At 56.9% G+C, this 11,474-nt stretch overlaps 1 protein-coding gene across 1 annotated transcript in view; it reads left to right on the top strand.

Moving 5' to 3' along the window:
- Positions 1–7,034, top strand: part of ADAMTS16 (ADAM metallopeptidase with thrombospondin type 1 motif 16) — a 156,016-nt gene extending 148,982 nt beyond the window's left edge. Inside the window, exons 22-23 of the mRNA XM_046001179.1 lie at positions 5,326–5,473; positions 5,852–7,034. Coding sequence (XP_045857135.1) covers positions 5,326–5,473; positions 5,852–5,967 — 264 coding nt within the window. The 3' untranslated portion in view covers positions 5,968–7,034. The remainder of the gene's footprint in view (positions 1–5,325; positions 5,474–5,851) is intronic.
- The last annotated feature ends 4,440 nt before the right edge of the window (positions 7,035–11,474 follow it).

The raw sequence follows: 11,474 nt of genomic DNA, 5'->3' as shown, positions 1-11,474 counted from the left end.
TATTAAGGGAGTCGTGCGTTGTAGTGAACCCTGGGTCTTACACGCAAACAATGACTCATGGAACAGGACATCAGAAGGTAATGATGTACTGTATGTGACTCACATAACACAAGAAAAAAAAGAAATTGTTCAACTTTAATGATCGAAGCAGGGGGCGTATGAGCTGTAGCCTTCTCAGGCATTTTCTATTTTAAGCAGACAAATTGTATCAAAGACTGCATTTTCCCAAGTGGGAAACCCCTTTTGTTTTCTTGTGCACTCACAGTCTTTGCTGTGAGACGAAGCAAGAGACGAGTGAGGAGGTCGGGTCACGTTTTCGCTGGGGTGGAGGCTGCGCTTTCCCTGTCGCTCGGGAAGCGTGGATCAAAGGCACATTAAGTAGCCCCGAGATCGTTACACGGAGACTCCCGGAGCCGAGGCACCTCCCGACCCCTGACTGGGCCGGTGGTCAGCCCACTGGGCTTCATCTGAGACCTTGGGAAAATTCAGAAAAACAGAGATTTATCATCATTTCATTTAACCCCAAGCCTAAAATACATCTTGCATAGTTTTCTCTGGTCTGAAATATTCAATGTGTGTTTGTCTCAGAAATCATTTTTATCGTAAGCCGCCTGAAGTATTCATCCAGTGTGACTCATCGGTTTGGGGGTAATAACCAAAGGGTCATGGGTGCTCTAAGCGCCGGTACTCGAGACTGTGCACCGAACTGTGCGACATTGTCAGGCCGTGATGGACGGACGGTGGCCACCTGACCTCTGCCCCAAGACAGGTTTATTCCTGTCACAGTCAGAAGATGGTGGTTCCTGTCATGGGATCTTTAGGGTTTCTCTGATTTAGACGGCTGTGCTTGTCATCACGTGTCACGGTGGGTTGCCGCGTGGGTCTGACTTAGATCATGTCAGTCCCCTGGGCTTCGTGTCAGGTGGTTCATGTGCTAATTTGTCCTGAGAATGGCTTCCATGAGAACACCTGTTGGACCGTCTGATTCTACGTGACGGAGATGGGAGTGTGTCCTCGCTGCAGGAGTGCGGGGACTCTGGCTTATTCTGGGGGTTCTTCCCCAGGATCGTGCACCCTTGACCTGGAGATCCAGGGGCTCGGAGGGGCAAGGAGCTGTGTCACTGACGATCGATATGGCAGCAATGGCCACAGTCGTACGAGGCTATCTCAAACACACACGTACACGGACGTACACATGTACACAAACAATAGGCAGGCACACACATGGGCACGCACCCACACAGGCACGCATGCACACGGGCATGCGCATACGGACGTGCACACAGGCATGCACACTCACAGGCATGCACAGGCACGGCCACACACACCCGGGCGTGCACGCACAAGCAACACAGAATGCACAGGCTCCTTGCACCCTTCTGCACACCTTCAGGTGCCCGTCCCCCTCTGAGAATGTGCTGCTGACGTGCGTCTCCATCTTGCAGTTGGGGTGGCACTCAAGGAGACCAGAATCATCTCGTGTCGTTGCTGGATAAGGTCACAGCACTTGCCACCTGAGTCGGAGGGGGTTTCTGTTTGGAAGCCAAACTAAACTCCCAGCTGTGCTGATGTTTATTTAGAGCAGGGGTGGTCATGATGAGGCCTCGAGGGCTGTACGCGCTCATCCTGACCTAGGGAGACCTTGGTCTCCGGGACAGTGGGGAGCGCTCTGGTGGGCAGCGGCTACAGACGTGGGGAGGCAGCGGCAGCACCCCACCCCCTGGGCCCAGGAAGGAGACAAATGAAGGGAGAAGCATTCATGGGTCTCCCAGGAGGGGACGGAGATCATCACAGTGGAGAAGGAAGCTGTGAGACCTCTGACTCTCCGGAATGAGAGTGGATTTGCTTACCAGCTGCTTCTGAGTGTGGGAGCTCAGCCCCCCTAGAAGAAGCCCTTGGCACTTGTGGGCCCCATGACTGTGGAGGGGGGGGAGTTTCCCTTTGAATAAAGCCAGCCAGAGCATCAGCCAGGAGCTACAGGGCCGAGGCATGTCAAGGCTTCTTACTTTTTGCTGTCAGGGCCAGTGACACACAGAGTCATCCCTGTAATTGCAAGCAAACCCAGAGGCAGACGTTGTTTTAAAAATGCACCTCTTTGGGTGTCTGATCATGACTAAGTGATGATCAGGGTTCCCGGCTCGTCTCTTCAGGCCGTCTATAGCATCTCTGGTGTAGGATGTCCCAGAGAACACAGGATCATTCCTGAAACAGAAGGAATCCAGAAGGAGAAGGTTTTTCAGGATTTCAGTGTTCTGGAAAATGTGCACTTAGGAGGTCGCTGCTCACAGCCCCAGGACGTCTGAACCTAACACACCCACAGGGGCCTCTCTGAGCGGGGTCAGCACGGAGGGCTCCCAGGAGGTGTTGTCACATTCGACAAGGTTGTTTAACACTGGAATGGCAAGAAGACCCCATTTGCCGACCTTGGGGTGGAGGGCCTTCCCCTGGACCACAGCTGATCCCCCTCAAAGAGGCCTGGCTCAGTTCTGCATGGTCTCAGGCCTTGGATGAGGGAGGCAGGCACGAGGAGTTGATAGACAAGAGGCAAAGAGGGGTTCGAGGACCTGGAAGAGGATGGTGGCCTTGGAGGAAACAGTCCAGGGGCAGTCTTCAGAGGGTGACGCTCCTGTCTTGAATTCTGTGCCCACCTGCATGGGGCCTTGCCTCACTGCCCCCCCCCCCACCAGCGGACAGACCCAGAATTGCCCACCCACAGGCCGGGTCTTTGCCCCTGGGGAGTCTGGCATCAGGAGACATAGACCGTGAAGAAACACGTGCACGAGTGCCGCAGACTCCGGTGACGGCCCTACCAGGGCTGAAGGCAAGAAGAGGCCGCCCTAGAGTCGGAGTCACGGGTCCTCCCAGGTCTGCAGCAGGGACACAGGGAGGCGGGCAAAAGTAAGCCAGGTGGGCTGGGGTCGGGGGGTGGGAAGCAGTCCACACAGCTGCCAGCGGACAGTGACCACCCGGGCCACACGCAGGAAGTCCCAGCCCCTTTATGAGACGTCTGGCTCCCCTGATGGCACACTGGCTCCGTGCACACTCTCGTCAGACTTAGATGTGGCCGAGCTGGCTCTGAAAACAAAAAGAGGAGAGGACTGGGCGTTTGCTGATACAGCTCTGGTCAGCTAGAGCCGTGGTTCTGGGAGCGTGCCCGGCCTGTGGCTAAAGCACCATGTATAGAAATGCAGGTTCTCAGGTCCTGCCCAGTCTGCCGAAGCTCCAGTTGTGGGGTGGGTCTGGCCGGTGGCTCACCTGCACGTCGGCAGCCGCGGGGTCTGGACGGACAGCCGTGGCTGTCGTCGCCGTGTGTGGGTCTGTGGACAAGGGCAGGTCCCTGTCCCTGCAGTACACTGGCCGCCTGCATCCTGCCATCTGCAGGAAGCCTGAAATGCTCACGTTAAACCCCGTCAAGTTGAGGAAGACGCCATCAGCTTTGACTTCCAGATCCAAATCCTGGAGTCTCTCTGCACACAGTGGGAAGGATCACAGTTTGAGGAGGGATGGTAGATCCCAGGGATGGGCGACTCTTGTGTTCAGCACTCGGTTTCCAGCATCCAGATCGGTGCCTGGTGCGTGGGAGGTGCGTGACTCCGGTTGTGAATAAATAAATCCGTGACAAAAAGAATCAGATCACTTCCTCATGACTTTAAGTCGTGCAAAATGATGGCTAGATCTCTGGTTTTTCAGTTGAGACACATCGTTGGCAAGGCTGAAATTCTGCCCCCGCTGCTGCCAATGATGGGAGCGCCACCATCAGCAGAGAGGTTGTGGACACGTAGAGATGCAGATGTGACCCATGCGAAGCCGTGAGCCCGAGGCCACTGCAACCGGCATTCCTCAAGGTCTCGGTTGGGCTGCAGCTGGGAGGGGCTCGGAGGGCAGAGTGCAGAGCCAGAACTGTGCTGCTGCCGAAGGTTCAGACGGATGCAGTAGGCAGTGGGAACGTCTGGCTCCATTGTGGATGAGCCTGCTAATTCCAGAGCCAGACACAAATCTGCCCACACCTTTCTTTTTTTTTCTGATTGCTACAGTCATATATTGAACCTGAGTCACTGATGACTCCAACTGAAGTGGGTTTCAAAGAAAAGGAATAAAAGCCTCCTGGCACTGTTCCAGACCCACAGGCTTATGAGCTGGAGCCCTGCGTCTTCACCTCTGGGGACCCAGAAATCCTCTACCGAAAGAGGAGAGGAGAAAGAACAATATCTTCAGCTTGTGACTTTCCTGGACTCCAACTCAAAAGATGTTTAACTGCTCTGCTAGGGCTCCGTCCCTGAGGGGTTTGGAAAACTGCTTCTCAAGGCTCTGCTCGCAGGGGTTCCTGGGAAGAAGCAGGAGGGCAACTGGCTGCCCGCTTGTAGCTGACTTCAGCCCCGGAGCTTGCTGAGTGCCCTTATTCGAATGGGGTTGTGGCGTGCTGTCTCGTGCATTTTGGCAAGCAGCCTGTGCCGTGCAACTGCCTGTCCTGCACAGATCTGCCCTTGTGTTTCCCTGGATTCAGCGTCCCCACCACGCCCCAGATGTCCGCAATGGGATCTGACCTCCTCTTTTTGCAGGTGTTCCTTAATTGCCTACAGTCTTGATATTTTTGAATGAGGAGCCTTGTTGGAGCACAATTTCCATAGTTCAGTCTAGCCGTCAGATTGCTCTCTGGACAGATTCAGTGCTTGCTGGTTTGGGTTCCTCCGTCTCTCTGGTCACCCATCCCCCAGTGTCTTGCCCTCCGTCGAGCTCATATGGACCCGTGCACAAGGTCTGGAGGCTGTGAGCCCGACAGCTGGCAGACGAAAACCTCGTCGTGTGGCACCTGCGTGCCATGTTGCCCTCGAGTGCCAGGGTGCATGTGCTCCCGAGTGTGCCCGCGGGAGGATGCCAGCCAGCCCACGCTTCTGGTGTTTTCACTTCCAGGCAGCATCTGGAGTCCGGGGACTTGGGGTCTAGAAGGGACGTCATTTTATCGTGCCTCTGTGGAAGTTGGCTTGTTGACGTTTTCCCCAGCAAGAGCCCCAGAAAGGGTGCCTGGGTGATGGCCTTCCACAAAGGGCATTGTTTCTAGTGCCAGACCCAGAGTCTGGGTAGGTCCAGGGAATGACCCTGCTACCTGCAGACACGCTCTAGGTCCCCTGTGTTCATCAGACATGGACCACGCACGAGCGTGCTGCATCTCCAGACCTGGCCCCTCTGTCCACAGCTGGGATGAATCCAGAGTCTGGTCATCTTCCCAGCAATCACTGTAGAGTCTGGGCGGAGGGGAGGTTCGGAGGAGAGGGCGCGCTGGGACCCTGCGGCCCCGGATGATGGCTCTGCCTCTGTTTCTCGCAGTGCACGGCCAGCTGTGGGGGCGGCGTGCAGACCAGGGCCGTGCAGTGCCTGGCAGGGGGCCGGCCGGCCCTGGGCTGTTTCGTGCACCAGAAGCCCACCACCTCCATGGCCTGTAACACCCACTTCTGCCCCATCGCAGAGAAGAAAGGTGAGTGTCTGGAGCCCCTCGGCTTGGCCTTGGCATCTCGGGGTGGGGAAGTCACATGTCCGGAGAATTCCTTAGTGGGCCAGAGGACATGGGGTGTCCAGGGTTAGAGGTCCTGGCGTTGGGGTCTCGCTCTTCCAGGGAACGAACTGAAGTTCCGCAGCAGGTGGCCGGGCCGTTGTTCCCGGGGTCGCTCAGTGGGCGGGTGCCACCCAACAGGGAGGACATGTCCGTCCTGAGCGACCCTCCACGGAGGGGCTTGTGGGAACGGCCCCTCGCACGGGACCACACCTTCCCTGACAGGCTGCCCTCCGCAGCCCCGGAGCTGGCCCCCACCCCCGCCCCAGGACCCTGGCTAACGGGGCACTTGCTGCTTTTCAGACGGCGTCTGCAGAGACCACTCCCCCTGGTGCTCGCTGGTGCCCCGGCACGGGATGTGCAGTCAGCAGTTTTATGGGGAGCGCTGCTGCAAGACGTGCTCCGGCTCCAACCTGTGAGGCCCGGCCGCAGTCGGGGTGCTGGGCCTCAGCCCGCGTCAGCCGTGCGCTGGACATCGGAGCGCGGCCGCGGGAAGCAGCCTAGGGGAGGAAGGGCAGCGTCTGGCCTTCTGATGGGACAGAGCGTGTGTGTGCACGTGCGTGTGTGGGTGTGTGCGTGCGCACATGTGCACCTCCTGGGTCTGAGGGCACACACACACACACGTGTCCTGGGAAGTGGAGGCGGGCAGGAGGCCCTCGCCGCAGACCCAGGGTCTCGTCACTACGCTTCAGCAGAATCAAGTCAGAAGCATAGAAGGAGCCAGGCTTGCTAAGCGCTAAACACTGTGGTGCTTTGGAGAAAGAAGGAAAGGCCCGGAAAGGAAGCATAAGTCCAGAAAATCTGCCGCTCAGTACGCCAGCCTCCCCGCCCCCCCACCCCCCACCTCAAGGCCACTGCCCCAGCTTGGAGCTAACCAGCCTCCTTGGGGAGAAGCTGCGGCTGGGACAGCTCCCGGCCAGCCTCCGCAGGGCCCCCCTTCCTGCACCGGAAGCCCAGCTTCTCTCTGCGGGGACAAGAGCCGGTGGCCCCTGGAAGGGGAGCCTGCCCTGTGGCGGGGGCTGGGGTGCGGGCGGGTGCTCCGGACTCCACGTCTCAACTAGAGACTTTGCCTCTGGAAATGGGAAACACGAAATCCTGCTGTGGTGCTTGGTGCCCTTTCAGACTCACGCGCTGGAGGAGAGAACTTTATATCCTACATCTTATCCATCTCTGTGATTGACGAGCGAGCCTTTCTATTTCAACCCGTCCCTTATGCTTTTCCCTGAAATGACCGAATTACAGGTTATGCCAGAGTCAGAGAGTGACCAGCTACGCCGCACCCCAGCTGTCTCAATGAGGGGCTGGCTGTCCTGCCCGGGCGGGCGTCCGCGGACGTGGGGACCCTCAGAACCCCACGTGTCCTTTCCTTGTATTGTGATATTTTCGATTTTTTTTTTCTGTGAATTTTGATTGTTTTATAAGAGCCCTTCAGAAAGAAGGCCAGAATTTCTGGATGAAGCCGCACATGGGCCCCCGGCCCCCGGCCCCCTGCGCAGTGTTGGGGCTGCTCTGCGTTGCCCTTCCTACCATGCGGCTCCATTCCAAATGGGCACCTGGATATTTATATTTGCTGAAGTTTTATAATAAATTTTATATTGTACCACTTGCTTCTGACCTGCCTGATTCCTCATGTTTTGCTCCTGAGATCTGGGGGCTGGCGTGGAGGCAAGGAACTGGTCCAGGGACAGAGCTGGGGCCCTGACACGCAGGACAGAGTGCTGAAATTGGTCTGAAGACGAATGCCCCTAGATGAGGAGGCAGCAGGGAAGACAACTGGTGACCAGGGATGGTGGTGGCCAGTGTGGGGGTGGGCAGGACACTGGGGCCACCCAGCCCGGGGACCAAGGTTTTTGCAACTTCCACTGGAACCTGAGCGGGGACAGCCTCCCTGGGCAGGGCCACAGTTAATTCAAGGGCAACCCCTGACCCTGTGATTCCTGCTTTATTACACAGGGTTCTCTACAGAAACAGAAGGAGCAGGTGTTCCATAGAGAGAGAAGGGAGCTTAATTTTAGGGATTTGGCTCACATGATTGGGGGTGGCTGGCAAATCCAGATTCTGCAGAGCAGAAGTCTCGAAAGAAGCAGGGTTTCTGTGTTGCAGTCTTGAGGCCAAATGCCTCCTTCTCAGGGAAACCTCAGTCTTTGTGCTCAAGGTCTTCAACTGATTGGGCGAGGCCCACCCACATTGTGGAGGATCGTATGCTTTATTCAAAGTCTACTGATTGGGCCCTTAAATGTTAATCACATACAATGTATATCTTCATGGCAACATCGAGTCTAGTGCTTGGCCAAACATGTGGGCACCATAGCTGAGGCACATCACTGTGAGTCATCAAAGATCACACCACTCCCCTCCGGCTGGATTAAACCAGCCCTCACAGGGCGTCAAGGAATTTCCCGCTCACCCGAACCTCCCGGCCCTGCAGACACCCCAGCTGCTGATGCCACTCAGCAAACCTGCTCTGCCTCCGCGAGCACACGCCCCACCCTCGGGGGACAGAATCCTCATCCCACTCACAGGCAGGAAGCTGAGCCTGAACGTGGACGGCGTGCCTGGTGTCACAGTCAGGGAGGCTGAGCTGGGGGTCTGCCAGAATCAGGCAGTGGTTCTAACGCACGAGGGTCTTGTTGATCCACTGAGCCAACGCGGCCCCTCCCCAAACCTCTGTTCTTCTAACAGATTGCCAGGAACCCCTCACTGCTGTTTGCAGTGACCCTTCACTGGACGCCTGCTGTCCGGCGGTGGGAAGGGAGCAAAACGGGCAGATATGGTTCTGCTTTCGAGAACTCCATGTTCCATTGGAAGACAGCAAAGTGATGTACCGCAGGGACAGAGACGGGCAGAGGAGGGGGTCATGGAGGGGAGAGGTAGGACAGGAGCGAGGCAGCTTTCCATCTGGCCACTTATGCCCGGCACTTGGTCAGCCTTTTGCCCTGGGTGTGTCCTGCTCCAGGTCTGCCCCCCAGCCTGGGCTGGCATGAGCCCCATCAGGGTGGGTGCACCCCGCTCTGGTGTCTGCGTCTGTCCCTGACCTGAACTTTCCTCCACTCCCTGCTGCCAATGTGGGAGCCTCAAAATAGCGCAGGCTGTGTGTTCTTCTGTGTTTACTGAGCACCACTGCAGGCCAAGCACAGAGATGGGTGCCGTGAGTGTGAAACCCCACGTGGCCTTCCACCATGAGGATGAGCACCGGCTTCCCCCTCACAGGCAGCCTGGCCCCTAGAAGCCCCCCTACCAGTCGTAGGACTCCTCTCTTCAGCACCACTGTCTTCAAGCCCCTACGGCCTGGGTCAACGCACCTTCGTCTGCTGCTGGTGGCCCAGAGTCCCGGGAGCTCGGCAGAGGCAGGAGACAGGGGCAGTGACAGGAACTTTCTACCCCGTGTCTGGAGCCCTGCTCTGCCCACCCCCCAGTGCCCTGCGATAATCTGGCCCATGGAGACTCTCTGTCCTTAGGGGTGATGGGAGGTGGGATTTTTCCCAGCAACCTGACTTGGTTTCTCCTGAAATGTGTGTTCCTGATACAATCTCAGGACTTGGAGCTGGAAGAATGTTCTAGGTATGAAGCTTCCAGGTCCCACGGGGAGGAAGTCAGGATCCTTGCAGAGGCAGAGCCCCCCCAGCGACCCTGTGTAGGAAATGCCTGAATTCGAGGCATGAGTGGCTCCTCAGCTGCCCCCCCCCCCCACTCACTGTCTCTCTTTCTGGGGCCGCACTGTGGGCAGGTTAAGGTAATGCCAATCCTGGGAGCCACAGCTCTCAGGGCCTCGCTCTGGGCTCTGGGCTCTGGGGTCTCGAATCCCTGTGTGATCCACGCAGCCGTGGCGCAGGGGCGAGAGCAGACGTGGGAAAGGATTGGGGTGACGGGAATCCCGGTGTACGTGGTGACAATCTGGGGAACGTGGATTGCGCAGTTCCCCTGATGCTGTGCGGTCTGCTCTGGGGAGACTAGACCTCTTCTCTCCCAGCGGCTGTGGGGCCTTTCTCCTTGCTTGTTTCCCAGCTCCCGGCAGAGGCCATGACCGAGCCACAATCTTCCTTCCCCGGCTTGTTTCTCGGGAGATCCCTCGATGCAGAATCACATCAAGGGGGGACATCACCAAGCCCGGAGAGCCACACAACTTGGACCCGAAACAGCCCCCAGGAATTCCAGGCTGAGCCCAGCCATGGGGAGGAGCCCCCGCCAGATAAGCACACGCTGGCCACACAGTCTGTCTCCTCCATCCGTCCACCCAGTGTGACCTGACTCTCCCGCACTCCTGGAGATGAAGACCCTCCAGCTCCCAGCTCGGCAGCCCCAGAAACAAAGCTCTGCCGAGAGAGTCTAGGCAGTGAAGGGCACCTCCCCAGCAACTGAGAGCTGTGTCTGTGCCTTCCTGGGACGTTCCCTGCCCCCTCCCCAAACATTCTGCAAGTCACTCATCTCTGCAGTGTGGCAGCTGCAATGTGTGGTCACGAGGCCGAGGCCGTGCCTCCCGGGACTAGCAGAAGGCTTCCTCCAGTCTGCTCTTGTCCTGCAAAGGAGGCTGGCCTGCCCCCTACGGGGCCCCCTCCACAATCCCAGACCTGCCCCCCACCCCACTGGTGTTCTGTGCTGCTTCCTGGCTTCCTACCCACAACCTTCACAAATGCCAGACATCAGGCTCGATCCTCCAAAGGCAGAGCTCCTTGCCCCTTCCCCCACATGCAAGACTGGTGTGTCCAACTCCCTCGATCCGCTGTGCTGTGGGCTAGCTCACCAGGACTTGCGTATCTACTAGTTGCAAGTGTGGACCCTTACACAACAACTCCCTCTTGCCCCCAGCCCCCAGGCCCTGGTAACCACTAGTCTACTCAAAAAATAGATCTACTATATGACCCAGCAATTCCCCAATGGGTGTTTACCTACAGGAAAACGGAAGCAGGATCTCGAAAAGATGCCCACACGCGCGTGTTCATTGCAGCATCATTCACAATAGCTAGGTCATGCAAACAACCCGCGTGCCCATGCATGGATGAGTGGAGAAATTATACATTCCATTATACAATGGAACACTATTCAGTCAGAAGAAAGAAAGAAATCCTGCTATTTGCAACAATGTTTCTGGACCCAAAGAGAATTATGCTATGTAAGATGAGTCAGACAACGACAAATGCTGTATGACCTCACTGATCCGTGGAATCTAAGAAAGCATAGGTCCCTTTTTGAAGCTGGTGGCAACCAGGAATGGTTTCCAACCCTTAGTCTGGGAGGGAGGGCCCTCCTACAGCTGCTGAGCCCCTCCGGGCCATCAGACAAACTCAGTCCTCCTATCCTCGCTTTTCAGATGACAACTTTACATTTCAGGAGGGAGAGCGGCTATCAGAGAGACAGAAGAGAAAACACCGCACTCTGCAATGTTTGCAGAATCCTTTACAAGGAAATGTTGTAGCAAGAGGCTGGGATGGATGGCCACATAGAAAGCAACCTGACCTAGAATAGTGTTAATTTCAGTATAAAAATTACAGTTGAAACATGAAAAATAATCACCCTGTTTTCTACATATATATTTTATTCATAGACTTTAAAGAGCATCCTGACAGGCTCTCATTCCCCCTGCCGGATCCCAGAACTGACTACGACACAAATTCTGCATCCCCTTCCCCCGCAGAGGGTCCTGCCCTGATGTCAGGGCAGTGAAACTCACTTCAGCTGGGCGGATGTTCAGATGCTTGAACACCAGCTCCTTCCTCTGGGCGTGGCAGCCTGGCGCCTGGTGGGGCAGTGAGGCAACTGTTCTGGAACACTGTGGGTCAGCACCAACAGTCTTAGCCGGGTCGCAGGCAGGCGGGCTGGTCACGGAGGGCCAGGGACGGCCGCAGGATGCCAGCCCTCATGTGTCCACATCCCTGCACTCGCCCCAGGCCAGATGCTGATGCCGGTCCGGCACCTGAACCCCTCATCG

The sequence above is a fragment of the Meles meles genome, chromosome 3 (assembly GCF_922984935.1).
Source record: "Meles meles chromosome 3, mMelMel3.1 paternal haplotype, whole genome shotgun sequence".
Lineage (NCBI taxonomy): Eukaryota > Metazoa > Chordata > Mammalia > Carnivora > Mustelidae > Meles > Meles meles.
Note: the sequence above shows the minus strand (reverse complement) of the source record. Positions and strands in the feature narration are given on the sequence as shown.